Raw genomic sequence first — 20244 nt, forward strand, 5'->3', positions numbered from 1 at the left:
TACTCCAACTACATCTAGATTTCACCTAATTAGTAAATAAAGCCCAACTGTGTGTAATTTAAGTTAATTATGTGTACAGCTGTTTTGTGAAGGCCTCAAGTTTGTTAGAGAACATTAGTGAACGAACAGCATCATAAAGACCAAGGCACACATCAGACAGACCTCAAGATTTGAACACCTGACGCTGCACTGTTCAATCAATCACTTAAAAGAGAGCATTAATAACAGAAGCACCCAAAACGTTCATGGGAACTTTGGAGGAGATGCAGAGTTTGATAGTTCAGGAGGAGGGAATATGTCAACACCACTATTAGGCAGGCTTATAATGAAGAATGTTTGAAAGAAAACCTAAAGACGTCCTATTTGCAGTTCGCGTCAAACCATGTAGGTGATACAGCAAACATTTGAAAGAAGGTGCTCTAGTCAAATAAGACCTCAATTAAACCTTTTGGAATATATATAAAATGCTATGTGTGGCACACCACATTTACTGTAAAAGACAGTGGTGGCAGCGCCATGCTGTGGGGAGATTCTTCAGTAAAGAAAGAAAACTGGTTAGAGTTTATGGATTTATGGGAAGATGGATGGAGCTAAATACAGGGCAATGCTGGAAGAAAACCTGATTGAGATCCTAAAAATATTATCAAAACTACAATATTTCAGATCAGCATGTATTAATTTGTTAGAATAGCCCAATCAGTTTGCAGACTTAAATCTAATTGCAAATCTGTGGCAAGACATATAACTTAATATTGACACACTCCCCTTATTCAATCTGACTAGGCTTCGGAAACTGTACAGTGAAAACGCTTTGAAACTGCAACTGCAACAAAAGGTGGTTCTAAGTATTTAATCAAGGGAGTTAAATGCAAATGCACACCACACTTTCAGATTTTATTTATGAGAAAAATGTTTAAATCTTTGTTTTTCCTTGTCTGTATGAAAAGTTACTACTACTGTTACTTTGTGTTGGTCTATCACATAAAATCCCAATAAAATACATTGAAGTTTGTGGTTGTATCGTGACAAAATTTGAAAATGTTCTTTTCTTAAGACTCCATAAGGTCTGACAATATGAATTCCCTCTGCAGATCCTTCTGGATGTGTGGTTTTAGTAATCCTTCATGAAAAAAAAGATGTGGGGGATTAAACTGTGTGAAATAATTTCTCTATCACTCTGTGCTCAGTACAAATATCTCTGGGACAGTATTGCTATTAGTCATTTCAGAATGTGCAACCTTTATACAGGTCTTTAGGGATAAACTGATTAAGCCCCGGTTTGCTGCCTGTAACTATGTCTGGAGTAAGAGAGAAAGTGGAGTAACAAAGATAGCAGAAAGAGGTGATCAGATGGAAGATGATCAAGATGACGAAGAGATTATCAGACCTTAAAGGGAATGTGAAGCTGGTAAATTCTATGATTGGCTTTTTAAAATACAAAAATAAAGCTTTTTTACTATGTAAATTAAATACAAATAAATAATTACCTTCAGAAATATTTTCCTCATCTGTTGACCATGAATTAAAGGTCTGTAACAAGTTCTTTAAGAAGTAGAACATCTTTTTTTCATTTGTAGCAGTATGTGTGAGCAAACTCCTCAACACATCAATACTTACACAAAGCAAATATGCCTGCTTTTCATGTCTTTGTAAAAGCATTTATTCCATCAAATAAGTTGATAAAATTAAAAGAAAATGCAACTTAGGTACCCTGGCAGAGTAAATATCTTCATCAAAGGTTTGAGTTAGAAGACAGTTATTATTTCTTTCTCCAGAAATGGAAACAAATTGTGTTTTCTGTATCACAACAGTTGGGTTTTTTGTTGAAGACCAAATGATCCTCACTACTGATGGTAACCTATAAATGGCATCCAAACAGAGAAATTTGACCTGAAATAAGAGTTTTAAAGGAAAATATTGATCACCTACAAACAGCTGAGGAGGTGCAGAAAATATTTTGGCTAAATAACAGGTTACATTTATTGATTTAAAGAAAGCAGAGGATGTTTTCTTTATTTGTTGTTCATCTATGCATATATACAACCTGGTACTAAAATAAGTATTCATGACTCTAGACCTTTTTTAGAGTTTGTCATGTCACAACCAGAAACGTCAATGTATTTTATTGGGATTTTATGTCACAGACCTTTGCAGTGTCCAATTTTGAAGTAAAAAGATCATGATCTCGCTTCCCAGTCCCTGCTGAAGAAAAGCATCTCTGCAGAATGATACTGCCACCACCATGTTTCACACTGGGGTTGTTGTGTTCAGGGTGGAGTGCACTTTTAGGCCAAAAAGTAATTTTTACCCCTTCCACCTTTTTTCAACAATATCTTTCTTCTTATCACTCCTCCATGAAGGTAAGAGTTATTGAAGCGCATAACTAATAGTTGCATCGTCGCTGTGTTGCATTTAGAAAATTCTGATGACAGAAATCTCTTGTGAACCTTTCATCGCTATGTTTAATAATGTACAAGTTTGTAATGATAAAAATTATGGCTGTAAATGTAGTCTTACAAATGATTATTTATGCCTACAGTATTTGTATGGGTTTGTTGTACAGAACCCAATATGTTGATTTTTCATTAATTGCAATTTAATAATAAGTTTGTGGCTGACCTTTTTAATGCCATCACATTAGTTTGTTCCACCTGAGATGTGGATCTCTTTAGCTCTTGCAGCGTAACATTTGGCCTCGTATATTCTTCTCTGATTAATGCTCTCCTTGCCCAGCTTGTTAGTTTAGTTTGACAATCATGTCTTGGTAGCTTCGCACTTGTGTCAAACTCTAACAATTTTTAAATGATGGATTAAACAGTGTTCCATGAGATGTTTAAAGCTTGGGATATTGTTTAATAACCTAAACCGTCTCCACAACGTTATCCCTGACCTGTCTTGTGTGTCCATTGGTCTTCATCAAGCTGTTTGTTCACAATTTTCAAACAAACCTCTGAAGCCTTCACAGAACAGCTGTAGCTATACAGAGATTAAATTATATACAGGTGGAATATATTTACTAATTAAGTAACTTCTGAAGGCAATTCACTCCCCTGGACTTTCATTAAGGGGTAAAAAAGTAAAAGGTTTTTTTCTTCCACTTCACAATAAAGCACTGCTTTGTGTTTGCCTTTCACATCAAATCCCACTAAAATACATAAAGGTTTGTAGCGGTAGTGGAACAAGATGTGGAAAAGAGGTGTGAATACTTTTGATTGTATATCAGAACCTCTACCAGTCACACAGACTGCTTCTGTCTGCTCTGGCTCTTTTAAATCTACTCATTTTGTTTTTTTAAATACTTTAGATTTTATGTCACTCACTTCAGCTGTTAAACTTTACCTTATTGAATTGGCCATAAATTTGTAATTACATCTCCCTTTCTTGTCTTCTATTTGAGCTGTTTGATGAGCAGTAGTAATGAAGCAGTTAAGGTGGCAGAATAACTGTCTTTATGCACAGATGCAGTTCTGGATGAGGAACTCGGCTGCTGCCACTCAGATGAAATACTCTGAGAAAATCTAAATGTCCTTTGGAATGGAGGTAGGAAGGGTAACAAAAGCCGCTGCAATCATGAACAACAAAAAGGCAAAGTCTCATGGAGAGGGAGAGAAGATACTGCAAACTAAGTTCATTCAGTTCTTTGTCCACCGCACAGGCATAACTATGAGGTTCTCTCAAACCTTGCCGCCTGCTTTGCCATCAGCATTTAGTCTCTTGCACTGTAGCATAGAGCGCCAACTCAGCACAAGCCAGTCAGCTTCATTTCACTGCTCTCATGCCTTTGTCCTCACCAGAACAACTTGATCGTGTGGAGGAGGGCATGAACAAGGTGAACGCAGACCTGAAGGAGGCCGAGAAAGATTTAAAAGATATAGGACAGTGCTGTGGTCTGATATGCCCATGTGTTAAAAAGTAGGTACCGGTCAGGAACCTTGAGCTCTTGCCTGTCCAGTGCTGGTGGTGGTGGTGGTGATGGTGATGTCTGATGTCTCTCTTGTCACAGTATATGTCTTTTTTTTGTCTCTTCTCCTTTGTCCCCCCCTTTACTCCCCTCTCCATTTTTTTCCACCTCTCTTCTTTTCTTACGTGCTTTCGTTCTTGTGATGGGATAAATGACAATGTGTTGCTAATCAGAACAACTGGAGCGCATCGAGGAGGGGATGGACCAAATCAATAAGGACATGATGGATGCAGAAAAGAATTTGAACAATATAGGACAGTTCTGTGGTCTATGTTCATGCCCTTGTAACAAGTAGGTGCTGCCTGTGTCACCTGACTGCATGTGTTTCAGTGCCTGCCTGCCTACCTGCCTTTCTATCCATCTGCCTGCTTCTGGTGTGTAGAGCATGGTAATTTGTGTTGTAAGGAATCAGGCCTGAAGCCACAACAACACACTGTCTGAACAGGCATGAGCACGAGCATGTGTGCATGTTTGAATCAAAACTAAAATCAAGGAAATGATTATTTTATGCATGTACTGCATATACTACTGGCATGTGCACACATGTTCTTTTGCCCACCAGTCCATGGTGGTTGCCTTTAAAAGCCCTTCATTCCACAGTGGATGAAAGATTCCCTTCCAGCAGGTAGCAGCATCAGCAAAGATTTCAACCACGGCACCCACCAATCCTTTAAGTTCATCCTTCACTCTAACATCTACCCCACAGCATGCCTCGTCATGTGCTGTGTACAGTATTAACCAAACAACAAAAAAATCGGGTGAATATAATATGTTTTTTTCCATTTAAAACCCCAATCGTCATTAATTTAATGTATGTTTTGTAGAAATCTTTTATTCGAAATTGATTTGGTTTTATTCAACAAATAACTAATTTAACAAATAAGCACAATTGAAGCTCCAATGTGAAGAATTTAGAACGTCCTGACTACAGAAATTTCACGTGAGCTATTTATAACTATTTAATAGTGCAGAATCCGGTAACAATGAGATTCTGTGTTATATATGTAGTCTTACAATATGTTTGTAATTCCAATTGGATTGCATTGGTTTCTTGTACAGAACCAAATATGTTTTTACATTTTGGGACAAGCTAATATATTTTTGACCTGAATTTTTTGTGCAACGAGGTTCATCTCTAAAAAAAATGACTATATTTGAAAGGTTCATTAATTTCAATAATTCAGTCCAAAAAGTCATATTTATACAGTTATTACACACGGAGTGATGCATTTCAATTGTTTATTTTTTTTTATTCTGATGATTATGGCTTACAGCTAGTGAAAACCCTAAATTAACTTTCTAAGAAAACTGGAATATTACATAAGACCAATAAAAAAAATGCCCTACATAATTATGGGAACACAGCTTTCCAGCTGTCTATATTGCTGTTCACAGATTGCTGTGTCCAAACATATTAATGGAAAGTTGGGAGGAAGAAAAAAGCTGGCACAGAAAGTTGCACAAGAAAAAAAATATCCTTGAGAGGAGGAGTTTGGTTAGATTCACAACATCTCACCCAGTTGTATTTGGGACAAAGGCTACAACTGTCACATTCTTTGATTTAAACCTCTCCTGATTGAGAGACAACATCAGAAGTGTCTTACATTGGAATACAATGAACTTGACTTTTGCTCAGTAGTCTAAAGTTCTCTTTTCAGATTAATGTAAATTTAAATTTACATTTGGATATCAAACTACCAGATGCTGGAGGACGAGTGGAATGGCCCAATATCTGGGGTTCTTAACCTCTAGTGTACAATGTTAACAATCAGAAATGATTTGTGGAGTCATGTCATCTTCTGGTGTTGGTCCATTATGTTTTCTAAAGTCCAAAGTCAGCATAGCTGTCTACCAGAAAATAAAATAGCACTTCATGCTTCATCTGTTGACATAGATATGTTGTTTTTATTTTCCAGCAGGACTTGGCCCCTATATAGACTGCCAAAAGTATCAATAACTGTTTTAATGGCCACGTTGAATGGCCAGCCATTTGGCCTGACCTTAAACCCCAGACATGATCTGTGAGGTATTGTCAAGAAAGACGAGACACATCCAACCCAATAAGAGATGGCTGCTATCAAAGCAACATGGGCTTCTGATCACCTTCATGATATGTCGCATTGAAGAAGAAATTCATGCAAAAGGAGCATATTGAGTGTGTATACTGTGCAATACATAGACATAGTTTTCAGTAGCCTGATATTTCACTATAAATAACTTGATTGGCTGTAAGCCATAATCATAAAACTTTAAAGACAAAATCTCTCAAAATAAATCACTCTTTTCAAAGATGACCAAAAATTACTTAATGTTGTGGATTATGAACACAGATTAAATGTCCATTTTATGCTACCAGATTTATTATATTGTACACACTGAACCTTTAAGTTAAGGGATCTGTTCAATTTAAATAACCTTACTCTAACTCCCTAACTCTGACTCAAGATTAAAAATTTTGACCATAGGATGTCTCAGTCTTCTTCATTAAGATTTTCTTGCATTGTAATACATCATGCATGAGTTAGGTTCATCATGCATGTTTTCTAAACTCAAAATGCGATTTTATTCATGTTAAATCTCTTTTAAGGTTTACCTGTTGTTTTAAAGCTCAAATGAATCCCTTACACCTGGTCCTTGACAGGCAAAGTACAGCCACTGAGTCATGCATTTTACACCTGAGGGCAAATACATGTACACAATGTTCTGTCTCAGAGCTATAGAAAACACAAGTAACTGTCAAAAAGGGAAGGAAATATGAGAGCCTTCGGTAATGTTTGATGATTTATTTTCAATAATTTATTATTGGGTATATCCATTTGACCAAATTTCTCTTGTTTTATCTGGTAACGCTTTACATCTAGTATTTATTATTTCAATTATAAGAAACTTTATACGTGATTAATTGCTAATTGGTTTGCAGCGAGTTATTTCCCAGTGAACGATGTGGTGCCCTCATGAGATCTTGGAAATTGGATGTAGGAAAATATTTTTTGGTGCTTTAACAATATACAAAAACATGTTCTGCATTGTACCTAATTACCAAATGGTTCTATGTGTTTCTTTTGTTTGTTTCTTAATTGTGTATAAACATGTTTCATTTTCATTCTGGTATTTAATCCGCCAGTGGTTATTTTAACAACAGATCATCCTTTTCTCCATAACTGGGCTGAACTGGATCTTGGCAGTAAAGCACATGTACCTAATCTGCCTGATTACCATAATAGGGATCAGTGTGAAGGAGTTGTTATAGTTTCTTTGTCAACATCCAGCACCTAATTTTGGATTTGTTTTCAGGATTCATGCATTTTACTTTGTCTTTATTTGGTCCACCTTTATCCTGCATCCAGTTGGTACTGTTTTGGTTTAAAATCTTGTATATTCTATAGCTCTTTGATCCTTTCTTCCATAACCCACTTATTATGTAACCCTGTGGTTGTAGAGTCACATGTTTCATTTAATCTAGACGTGTTATATGTAAGCGTTGGGCAAAACAACACGAGAGATCATTCTTGCTTCAAACTAGCAGTCTAACTGGAGCACCTGATAGGTGCGATTTGCCAACTCTAACAAACACTGTTACGGGTGCAGCTCAATGAATCAGAGTATATCTCAAAAGATATTTTATTTGAGTAATTCAATTCAAAAGGTTATACTCATATGATATCATTATTTAATACAAACTCAATGATTCCAAGTATGTGTTTTTGAACATTTTAATTTTAATTATAGCTTACAGCTGATAAAAAAACGAAAAAAAACAACATTCAGTTTCCCATAAAATTAGCATATTACCCAAAAGCAATGAAAATGGATTATTGATTCAGAAGTAAGGTCATAATATGGTCTACATAATAATGGGGATGACTGCTGATTGAGAGTTGTATAGCAGACAGTCATTGACACCATCCATGGTGAAGGCATGCCATCAAAAGGATTTTGAGCCACAAAAGGTGGTGTATGTGTACCACTAATGCTTGTTGATGCATATTTCGCACATGCCATCACACTGAAAGCACTTTGGCAGAGCCTAGTGATTGGAGTTATGCTGAATTCTTCCATAATTTGCTAATTTGCAATATAAATAGCTAGATTTATATACATTTTGGGCCTGATCTTCAAAAGGTTTGTGTGCACAAAACCGCACGCAAACCTGTTTGCTTTGGCAAAGCTCATCTTCAAACCATGTGCAAATTCATCTGCGTGTGTAAAATCCGTGGAACAGTGGTGCCAACGTTTTAGTGTGTTTGCCTTAATGAATATGCAAAACATAAGATAATGACCCAAATGCAAATTTTAATCCTTTACCAGCCGCAACGCGATTTGTCAAAATGGAAAAAAATAATTTAAAAAACTGTCCTATGCGCTTCTTGTGCGCAAGACAGTTTATAAAATTTTTTTCCCCTCAATGTTCTTTTATGGCTGTGTATGAAGCCCATTTTTGTTGTATTAAATTATTATGGGCCTACCTTGGTTTGCAAAGTTTGATAAAAGCGAGTCATATCCCTCAATTCGATTCATTTCAAAAATGGGGGGTGTTGGTGGAGGTTAGTACAGATGTTTAGAGCTGTATTTAGATGTAAGTCTGAGAGTAGCTGTCAGCATTTTTAGGTTTTATAATTAATATTTCATGGTTTAACTGGAGGTTTTAGTATTTTATGTTTTTAAATGTTTTACTGTTGTTTTGTAGCACTTTGAGATACTATACAAATGCTATTTATTATTATTATTATTATTATTATCATTACATTTCTTATTATTATTACCTCCAAATCCATGGCTTTAAACTTCATCTTTCTTTTATACCTGCTCTTCTCTCCAACACTCTCTATAGTGACAGCCAGTAGCACGTGCAATTTCCTCATTTAAATAGGGTGGTCTGCACCTCTTTTCCACCAGTTAACCACTGCATGTACAATCTTTGAAAATTGCATGCAACATGCCCACTTATTGAACTTGCAATTTTCTTTTTGTACAAGCAATTTAGCACCACTTATTTAAGATCTTTGAAAATCAGGGCCTAAATGTGTTATATTCCTTTTATGCTAATCTCTATTGAATTAAAAATGTGTTTGACAAAAACACAACTTATTTATTTACTTACATAATTGTAAATATATTCCAGCGGTAAGTGGTTTATGGAAAGTTAAGTGGAAGGAAAGTTAACAAGCAAGAGGGTCTCCCCATTTGAGGGGTTGTGACATAATGAAAACCCTAAATTCAGTTTCTCAGAAAATTTTAATATTACATATTACATAAAACCAATAAAAATGATTATCAGTACAGAAATGTTACTTTATGGACCTAATACGGCTTACAAACATTTCTATGATATTCTAATTTATTTAGATGCACCTGTCTGCAATGCAATATGGTGTCATTAAATAAAAAACAACACGTTAATGAAAGTGTTTCCCCCAGCAAAGACCTACATCTACCAGATATTCAAAGGATAATAAAAGAAATAGGAAGAATTGAACTTGCTTGAATTGAATTTGACTTTATGTGTATCATTATATAGATCTATCCATCCAAATGAAATGAAGGGCTAATCACAGCTAGTCTCCCAATCAAAATGATCATGTTCTGTTATTTTTCTTTCTTTTTGTGGGTATTTTTGCCACAATGGATCTAACAGCTCAGCTTTCTTTAATAGCCACAGCCTGTATCTGATGCTGTACCTACTGAGTACCAAGTCTCTGCATGTCCTCTTTACAGGTTTTAATGTTTGTGTTTGTGTGTGTTTGTTGTCTTCTCTGTGCTAAGTGTATTCTGTGTTTGAATTTCTTTCTTAATTTAAGCAGCACTTCAGCTTTTTGTGTTCAATTGATCTGCATGTTGGATCAATTATTCACCAACATATTGCAAATGCATGTAACTACTGTATATCATACGTGCTTGTCATGCTGCTTCTGTTAGAATGATTAGTTTCATGCCATATTGCATTTTAAATAAATGTATGTTTGTACTTGTATGTATTCGTAGTGAAAAACATGCATGCACATCAACATTTCGCTCTCCGGATGTGCACACAATCAAAACTAGTTGACCTATAGAGATGGGCACACTCACTTTTACTAACTAGTATACAAATGTATACCCCACACGTTCATCAACATTTACAGGACAGCTTTATGACATCTCCAGTGGCCCTGACTGAAATGTGTCTGCTGTAGGATTAAGGGTGGGGGCCAGGCCTGGGGAGGGAACCAGGATGGAGTGGTGAACAGCCAGCCAGGGGCTCGAGTGGTAGACGAACGTGAACAGATGGCCATCAGTGGGGGCTTCATCCGCAGGTTAGCACATGCTGTAAATGTTTGTAGGTGTTTTGTTTCCAGATACAATAATACTTAAGATATACAGATTTGAACCTGTGTTACTATTTGTGTGAAAAAGGAGCACTTTGCAAGTTAGAGTAAACAGTTAACTAGAAATGAGATTTGAAGTGTAACTTTTTGTTTATATTGGCTCAAAATAAAAATACCTAGTTTAAAAGCTCTAGCTTATGTGAACATGGAAAACAGAAGTGAGACAACCAAAATAACTTCTGCATTATTATAAATCTGTTAATATAGGCTAATATAGGCTACTTTTACTGATGTAGCATCTGCTCTATGACTCATGCAAGGTCGAAAGGTTGGTAAAACCTTCCAATATTGCTGTTCTACTTGCTACTCAGTTGACTGTGAAGAGTGTACATGTTTCCAGAGCAGATACCAAGCCTAGCAAAAGTATTCATACTCCTTGAAATCTTTTAGATTTTGTCACTTATAATGATCCATCCATACATTGTCTATTCATTGGCTTATTCTTGTAGGGTAATGGGTGGGCTGGTGTCTATCTCCAGTGGTCATTAGGTGAGAGCCGGGGTACACCCTGAACAGGCACTTTACAATCTCAAACTTTAGTTTTGATGAGAAGGATTTAAGATGTTAAACTCAAACTAGCTTATACCTGTAAAGTGGAAGGAGAATGACACAGGAGTTTCTTTTTTTCTTTTACAAAGAAAGTCCTACTTTTGGTCAACCTGAACGATTGTTAATACTCCGAATAAACCACCTTTAAGTACATTAGCAGACAGTGGCAGGAAGTACTGCAAAAACTCAACTTTATAATATTGCAAAAACACAGAATTTTCTGTTTAAATTTCTACTACCGTAATTTAATTTATTTCAGAAATATTTACAATTTCTTTTAGCAGCTTGTATGTCCTGTTTCAGGTCCAACAGGCCATAACAATTTGTGTCCTGCAGGGTAACAGATGACGCTCGGGAGAATGAGATGGAGGAGAACCTGGAACAGGTGGGCGGGATCATTGGCAACCTGCGTCACATGGCCTTAGACATGGGCCAGGAGATCGACACCCAGAACCGCCAGATCGAAAGGATCATGGAGAAGGTGCTGTATTCAGATCAGTGTTGTAGAGAGGAAGTGTCATTTTAAAACGATTAAATACCTTTAACTTGTTACTGTTTTACATTTTAGTAGTAAATTAACTGATTGAAAGAACTCAGTTTAAACTTTTCTCTGGAAACCTTTTAAGAGAAAAATATTACTGAAGATAAGGATATTGCTATTCTTATGAAATGAGCTGATAAAGTAAAATTTTGCAACAAATTTAAGCTTGTTTAATACATGAAATAATATTAAGCAATAATTTATATTGCTGTCAAACGTTTTAGAAAGCATTGGACTAATTAAAAGAATTGCTTTAGTACCAATAAATATATGCAGGAAGATACAATATAGAGTGTAATATTTAAATGATATTTAGCATGGATTACAAGCTTAACATAAGGCTACGGATTTCAAGCAGATTTACTCTGACACACTAATGGACCAAATCTGATTTACATGCTGCCAGCAAATATCTGATCTGTTTACATTCTGATTTATGGTGTCTTCACTGAAATAACCCTTACACATACCTCTGTTGTTACTGTTTTCTTACCTACACATCCTGAGGTCTGTAATAGCTGCTGCATTTCCCTTTCAGGCTGATTCCAACAAGACCAGGATTGATGAGGCCAACCAGCGTGCTACAAAGATGCTGGGCAGTGGCTAAATGGCACCTTAAAGTGCTCTCATCCCTGTTAAACACCAGTGACACCAACCAAACCCCAGCCCTGCCCCCAACATCAAATGCCGACAGCAGGGGCTGCAAAGTCATGCTTTTGTTGTGATACTGGTAGAAGTTTGCACACATGCACATATCATACATTGCTTCACTCCCCTGCTCTCTGCCCTACTCCTACCTAACACTCCATCCAGTCCCCAACTATGCTGTCCGTGATGTCACACTTTGGATTTTGCTAATAAATAGTTCATTTAAGCATCATCCACCCAAACCTTCTCCATGCTGTACATATCTTTAATGGCTTCAGTGACTTAGATCACTCATCATCCTCTCTTCATTATTTTTCTTTTTTTTAAGTCTTTGTATTAAAATAAACTGTATGTAAACCTTATGTCTATATTATCCTTTCCCCATCTCAATATTCTGGTATTGTCTGCCTAAGACGCACTGTGTATTAATCCGATAGGAGGTATTAATCTACATGCTAAGGCTGAACAAACACTGAACGCTGTATAAATGTGAACCTGTTTAAATCTTACTAGTTACATAGTAGAAATGAATATTGCCTGAAATGTTTTCTGGTCAGGACCTGTATACCAGTGAATTACCAACCTTATTATTGAAAGTGTTTTAACAATGCCACAGATTTTACACCGCAAACATTTTACTCACAGAGCTAAAACAAGGTTTGAATTATATATTACTGCATCAGAATCTATCAAATATTCATATTTGTATTATAAGGCTCAGTTTATATAATAAAAGTAAAAGTTGCACTTGTTTTTGGTTTACACAGCATTGTCGGGGAGCAAATATTAATTAGGCTGTAACAGAGGTCCATGGCAGAGAGTCCAAGTATTGAGCAGATTTTGTGAAGGGTCAACGAGCTCTTCACATAAACTGACAACCTATTCCTCAACCAAAGCAATAGACATTTTGGGGGGTTATGGGTGTCCTTTAGTTTGTCAAAGTATGGAATAATTCATTTAACCAGGCAAACATATTCCAATTTGGCGACAGCATGCTACATCATGTAGCATACACAGAGAAGGAGATTAGATCTGGTTGCAATAGTGCCACTCTGTTTTGTGTCTCCTTACCTTTCCAGAATGTGATCATCACTGTAAAATAATATGTACCTTGTTATATGCCAATAAAACCATCTAAACTCTAGGACCAAACCCAGTCTTTTTTGTCATTTTTTGATATCCTCTACAAGGAGGGTAAACCACAAACTGGTTAGTGCTAAAGAAGATGGCTACTGATAGGTTGGAAGAATCAATTGTGGTAGAAAAAAGCATATAAGCAACAGGGCAAACAGTGCGTAAAATAAGTATTGATCCTGTCAATGTTTTTCTTACTTTAAATATTTTGAATGGAGTCGTATAAAATTCACACCAGATGTCATGAAAAGGACAAAGAAATCCAAGCAAATTATTCCACAAATACTTATGGATAAAAAAACTGGAAAGACATGGACAATAAGCATTGGAAAGACTTAAAGAAATGGTTTAAATACTTTCTGGAAAAGCCATTTTTCCTAATTACAACTTCAAGACATCCTTAATTGTGATTTTTACTCATTTTTCCACACAAACTTTCCGCACAAAAGGATCCAGGTGTCCTTTCTATACACTGTGATCTTCATTTCTTTCAACAGATTATCAGTTGGATACACCTTTTTTTCTCTAAAACCAAGAGATTCCTTGGCTGTGTATAGAAAGTACTTCTGGATCAGTGCTTCTGTGTTCTTTTTGTGTCTCTGCTCTGTTCTCTCAAACCCCCAGTCGGTCGTGGCAGATGGCCGCTCACACTGAGCCTGGTTCTGCTGGAGGTTTCTTCCTGTTAAAAGGGAGTTTTTCCTCTCCACTGTCGCTACATGCATGCTCAGTATGAGGGATTGCTGCAAAGTCAACGCCAGTGACTGTCCACTGTCTCTACATGCTCATCCAGGAGGAGTGAATGTTGCAAGTCACTGACTGGATGCAATCTGCTGGGTTTCCTTAGATAGAAAAACTTTGTATCCAATTTGAATAAAAAGCTAACTCCGACTGCACTGTTCAATTGTTAGGATTAATTGGAATGTATGTACCTGACTTTTTTGAAGTGCCTTGAGACAACATGTGTTGTGAATTGGCGCTATATAAATAAAACTAAATTGAATTGAATTGAATTATTTGGGAACTATTGTCCACACTCGTTTTATCTTCAGGTTCTCAACAAGAATGTCCCAGCACATTTCTCCATTCATGGCTGCTGACAGGGGGAGAAAAACGGGTCAGTTGTTGGCTAGTGGTGGAGGGGGGTTCCCAGAACTGAGCTTTCCAACAATGAAATTATGGTTAAGAATATATTTTTCAAAAAATACCTGTTTATGAAGAAAAGTATAAGCCTGAAACATAAGTTACATAAAACCTTTGTCTATTGTTTCTTCCCAATTGTCTTTTTATTGGACGGTGAGTGCAATGGCTTCCAAAAGGTCCAGCTTTGGCCTCATCGGAGCAGACTATATTATTCCACATTTTCCCACATTTCTCTTCTTCTATGTGTGGATTACTTGGGTTGCTGTCGACTTCTGGTATACATTTTTATGTCAGTGGCCCGATTAGAAATATTTTAATTAGGAAAAATGTTCAATACTTCTTTTATTTGCTCTTTTATTGTTTAGTCGTTTAGCACTCCACGGGAAGAGGAGGTTAGATTTGTTCTTAATTCACATGTAAAAGAAAAATCGAAAGAAAGTAAAAGTAATGCTAACACAGAGACACAGAAGGAAAGATGAGTAGAAGCACATAACACTAATGGACATCCACAGTGGTGCCGTGAGCTTAGGGTGGATTAGAGTTCACCACGTCACTAAGAACTCTGAAACACTCTCTCCTACACATGGGGATGATGTACTGTAACTTAGTTACACATATTACCAGTCCTACTGCAAGCTTCTTGCCATCAGTATGTACAGTACATACAAATGGTTGAACATTATCTTCTACGTTATCCCCAAAAGAAGAAACAAAATATATATTCTGTTGTTTAATGTAAAAATTAATTGATGCTTTAAAATATAATCTGAATGTTTTCATTCTTCTTACGTGGTCTAATTTAAAAGATTTTTGCAGTTACACTAGCAAATGTAGGGCGCTTTGGGCAGAAAACTTATTGGTGCACTTCTAATACAAAGGCACCCCCTGCTGGCAGATTGTAAAGACATAATGTTCTCGTGGGCCAATAGTTTTGATTCTTGTTGCAGGACAAAAACAAACTTAAATAGCTTGTTTATGTAGGAATACTAAAATAGACAATATAAAAAAATGATCAAATAGTTTTGTGCAATTATTATAACAAAACTGTGAACAAGGTGAGTTTTCTATGCCATGTAAATAAAATACTATGATGAAAATAATGTCTTATCTTTAACAATGTTTAACACATTATTATTGTAACTGTTTAACAATCACTGTGATTCACCAAAACATAAATGAAAAAGTTATATTGCAGAGATGGCCTAGAAAACAAGAATTAACGTACCAGAGATTACGTCAGCTCAGCGCCCACTACGCAGAGGCGTTCGGCTTTTTCCGGGAATCACGTGACGGTTGGCGCCCTCGTCGTGTCTGTCCGTCCAGAGTCTCCCTCTCTACTACATACAGGACGGTTAGGATCTCCTGTGTGGTACCATGTTCCGAGCTCTTTCCCGTTTATCAACCGCAGGGTTCCGAAGTCTGGTTCGGACAAGGACCGGTTACTCGGGTAGGACTATCTGCTCTACACTTACAACAAAAATATTAATTATAAAACTTTGAATGCGGCAGGCTTGCCCGGCTAGCATATAGCCAGAAGCTAACACGGGGTGACATTGAAGCATTTTTGAAAGCAGCTGTTTCTGTCGGTTTTGTATTAAACGTGTTTTGTTCTTTTACAATTCGTGCTGTATGTTATATTGGCTACTTGGAAGTGAAATTTAAAGAACACGATTCTCGACCTTGCGATGACCCCGTTTTGTCCGTTCAGAAGTGTCGGTGGCTGCATTTTAACGCAGCTATCATCAACACTTTTTCTGAATTATTTATTTATCTAGCTTCCATTGAGCCCAATCTAAATAGGTATTTCTGGTCTGTTCCCTTTGATGAACAAATCAAGTTCTGCTCAGGTCAAAAGCTGTTTACGAAAGCAGAGCATATTTTTCTTTCATTAAGAGTCTGTATATTAGTATGTGGTGTTCTAAAATAATCATAAATCAAAGTGTGTAATACCTTGAAGACATGGCAACATTATGTTAGAGGAACTAGAGTTTTAAGGAAACTGAAAGTAACCTTCTGTTCATGATCAAGTTCCACTTCTGAGTACATTTATTAGGGGACCGTGTTAAACACAGCAGTAGCTGGAGGACTGCTTCTAGTTTGATTTTCTTTCCTTTGGGAGTTTTTAAGGATCCTTTGGGATCATAGTTCCTTAGAATTACTCTAAGTTGTTTATTAAAAACAGATGCAGAATCAGTTTGTGGTCTGATGATAAATAAAATTGGTGCAGTGGGATCAAGAAGTTTAAATAAGAAAAAAACATGCAATGAAGTGTTGTCTGTATGATTTAGAGCGAGTAGTATTAGCTTTAATTCATTATGAAGAATGTATTTAGAGAACTCGGCATGGGCCAGTTGCCAGTATCAACATATTACATGTTTGGCTCCCATGAAAGTGTTGGGGTGACTGGGGTTTCTTCAGATGTATGGGAGAAAACTGTGCAAGTTAAGCACCATACTGCTGGCCGGCTACATAATATTCAAAAAGTTCGAATGTCTTTGCAGCAGTAAGAAAAAGTTTAGATTTCTGTTTTAAATAAATTATATTATATGTGCCATGTTTTTGTTCGGATTAGTTTCATTTTCAAATTGGGAAATGGGTTTCATTATAAAAATGATAAAATTAGCATTTTACTTATGTTTTCCAGCTCCCCTGGCGTCTAGATGTTATTCCCATGGCAAAGTGGAGACAGATGAGGAGTTTGATTCCCGTTGGGTAACTTACTTCAGCAAACCTGACATTGATGCCTGGGAGCTAAGGAAAGGTGACTACGCTGTTCGCTGTTATCAACTTGCCATATTTAATGTTTTTTTTTTAAATCATTATTATGATATCCTGGTGTTTTTGCTGATAATGTTTTGGTTTATCATCCTTCAAAAAGTAGACCAGTTTAAGACTGCCTCCTCACCAAGTACATGAAAAGACGAAGGTTCTGAGGAGGCTTTAGGCAAATTCAGTACTACCTTAATTACGAGTTTAATACTAGCAGAAAATACCTTCTATAAGTCAGTAGTAGGCTGTTATTGTTCTGGCTTTAATAGACTTGCCAAACCAGTGAACACTGGAGCCAAAGCAGCTCTGGACTGCCTGCACTTGTACATCTTCCTCAAGGCTAACACACATTCTTGGTCTGGATCTAGTTCCATACCAGACAAATTAAGCCCTGCTTTGTTTCTGTAAAAGAAATGTGTTAATACTAATATTTTAGTAATTCTGTGAACAGAAAACAAACAGTTCTAGATCAGCCAGATAACCCTGCTGATGAAGGAAATTTTGTTGATGACACCAAGTGAGATTGTCACTTATGAATTATTTTACTCTGGTTAATAACAAGGCTTTTGCCAACTATTTTATTGAATAGGCATGAACACTTTAATTGGATATGACCTGGTCCCAGAACCCAAGATCCTGGATTCAGCGCTAAGAGCCTGTCGGAGGCTAAATGATCTCGCCAGTGCCATTCGCATCCTTGAAGCTGTCAAGGTGAATCCTTAACTTTTCATTTGGCGCTGCTAAACTGAGGCTCAATGAAAGAGACAGAAATATACCAATATTCCTGGATATACAGTTTAGACCAAAAGTTTGGACACAACTTCTCATTAAAAGAGTTGTCTTTATTTTCATGATTATGAATATTGTAGCTTCACACTGAAGGCATCAAAACTATGAATTAAAACGTGGAATTATATACTGAACAAAAAAATGTGAAACAACTGAAAATATGTCTTATATTCTAGGTTCTTCAAAGTAGCCACCTTTTGCTTTGATTACTGCTCCGCACACTCTTGGTATTCTGTTGATGAGCTTCAAGAGGTAGTCACCTGAAATGGTTTTCACTTCACAGGTGTGCCCTGTCAGGTTTAATAAGTGGGATTTCAAGCCTTATAAATGGGGTTGGGACCATCAGTTGTGTTGTGCAGGAGGTGGATACAGTACACAGCTGATAGTCCTACTGAATAGACTGTTAGAATTTGTATTATGGCAAGAAAAAAGCAGCTAAGTAAAGAAAAACAAGTGGCCATCATTACTTTAAGAAATGAAGGTCAGTCAGTCCGAACAATTGTGAAAACTTTGAAAGTGTCCTCAAGTGCGGTCACAAAAACCATCAAGCGCTACAAAGAAACTGTCTCACATGAGGACCGCCCCAGGAAAGGAAGACCAAGAGTCACCTCTGCTGCGGACGATAAGTTCATCCGAGTCACCAGCCTCAGAAATCGCAGGTTAACAGCAGCTCAGATTAGAGAACAGGTCAATGCCACACAGAGTTCTAGCAGCAGACACATTTCTAGAACAACTGTTAAGAGGAGACTGTGTGAATCAGGCCTTCATGGTAAAATAGCTGCTAGGAAACCACTGCTAAGGACAGGCAACAAGCAGAAGAGACTTGTTTGGGCTAAAGAACACAAGGAATGGACATTAGACCAGTGGAAATCTGTGCTTTGGTCTGATGAGTCCAAGTTTGAGATCTTTGGTTCCAACCACCGTGTCTTTGTGCGGCGCAGAAGAGGTGAACGGATGGACTCTATATGCCTGGTTCCCACCGTGAAGCATGGAGGAGGAGGTGTGATGGTGTGGAGGTGTTTTGCTGGTGACACTGATGGGGATTTATTCAAAATTGAAGGCATACTGAACCAGCATGGCTACCACAGCATCTTGCAGCGGCATGCTATTCCATCCGGTTTGCGTTTAGTTGGACCATCATTTATTTTTCAACAGGACAATGACTCCAAACACACCTCCAGGCTGTGTAAGGGCTATTTGACCAAGAAGGAGAGTGATGGGGTGCTGCGCCAGATGACCTGGCCTCCACAGTCACTGGACCTGAACCCAATCGAGATGGTTTGGGGTGAACTGGACCACAGAGTGAAGGCAAAAGGGCCAACAAGTGCTAAGCATCTCTGGAAACTCCTTCAAGACTGTTGGAAAATCATTTCAGGTGACTACCTCTTGAAGCTCATCAACAGAATGCCAAGAGTGTGCGGAGCAGTAATCAAAGCAAAAGGTGGCTACTTTGAAGAACCTAGAATATAAGACATATTTTCAGTTGTTTCACACTTTTTTGTTCAGTATATAATTCCACATGTGTTAATTCATAGTTTTGATGCCTTCAGTGTGAAGCTACAATATTCATAGTCATGAAAATAAAGAAAACTCTTTGAATGAGAAGGTGTGTCCAAACGTTTGGTCTGTACTGTATGTACTGATGTTTGCCAGTCCAATTGTCAATAAACTCTATTATATTTTCCTCTTTGCAGGATAAAGCAGGTCCCCACAAAGACATCTATCCCTATCTGATCCAAGAGCTGAAGCCCACCCTCACAGAACTTGGCATCTCAACACCAGAGGAGCTTGGAATTGATAAGTTGTAGACCGTTGAGGTGAGAGGCTGCTATACTGTACACTGATTCACACCCACATTGTGTTTGACTGTCACAAACTCTAGTACTGTAAAGCTGCATATAGTATATCTGTGGTTAAAAACGTGTCTTCTTTTCTCCTCAGGCCTTTTTCACATAGAGATGATTCTCCTAATTAACTCCCATTGGAGATGTCTATACTGTGGATTGAATACATGCTGTCCTGTTGTGTACAAAATAATGGATATAATAAAGGAAAAATAATCAAACGTGTTATTTATTTGAAAGAGAACTACAAACATGTTACCCTGTGCTGATGATTAAAAACAGTAGAAGCCAGAGAAGTATAGCTGCATCTCGATAACTAAGAATGTCATAGAAAGGTAGCTGGCTAATTTCTAATTTTTGTGGCTTATGGTTAATGAAAACCTAACATTCAGTTTATAGGAAAATTGTTACATTAGTTAGAAAAGGATTTTTAGTACAGCAATACTATGTTATGGCCTACAAAACCAATGGGGCAGCTGCTAATTTGACGGTTGTACAGCAGAC

At 37.2% G+C, this 20244-nt stretch overlaps 2 protein-coding genes across 3 annotated transcripts in view; both read left to right on the plus strand.

Moving 5' to 3' along the window:
* LOC124867025 (synaptosomal-associated protein 25-A-like) overlaps window positions 1-13208 on the plus strand; it is a 42676-nt gene extending 29468 nt beyond the window's left edge. The window contains exons 5-8 of one of the 2 annotated variants that reach the window (XM_047363205.1): window positions 3795-3912; window positions 10135-10254; window positions 11212-11356; window positions 11955-13208. In XM_047363205.1, the coding sequence (XP_047219161.1) occupies window positions 3795-3912; window positions 10135-10254; window positions 11212-11356; window positions 11955-12023 (452 nt within the window). In that variant the 3' untranslated portion in view covers window positions 12024-13208. Of the gene's footprint in view, window positions 1-3794; window positions 3913-4134; window positions 4253-10134; window positions 10255-11211; window positions 11357-11954 lie in introns of both variants that reach the window. The other variant, XM_047363203.1, reaches the window with a different exon arrangement.
* Window positions 13209-15625: 2417 nt separating this feature from the next.
* On the plus strand, window positions 15626-19961 carry LOC124867291 (cytochrome c oxidase subunit 5A, mitochondrial-like). Its single transcript, XM_047363666.1, has 5 exons — window positions 15626-15785; window positions 16983-17099; window positions 17697-17818; window positions 19591-19713; window positions 19838-19961. Exons 1-4 carry the CDS (start codon window positions 15713-15715, stop codon window positions 19702-19704), a joined length of 426 nt encoding a protein of 141 aa, XP_047219622.1. The 5' UTR covers window positions 15626-15712; the 3' UTR covers window positions 19705-19713; window positions 19838-19961.
* Window positions 19962-20244: the final 283 nt, after the last annotated feature.

The sequence above is a fragment of the Girardinichthys multiradiatus genome, chromosome 4 (assembly GCF_021462225.1).
Source record: "Girardinichthys multiradiatus isolate DD_20200921_A chromosome 4, DD_fGirMul_XY1, whole genome shotgun sequence".
In the NCBI taxonomy this organism is placed as follows: domain Eukaryota; kingdom Metazoa; phylum Chordata; class Actinopteri; order Cyprinodontiformes; family Goodeidae; genus Girardinichthys; species Girardinichthys multiradiatus.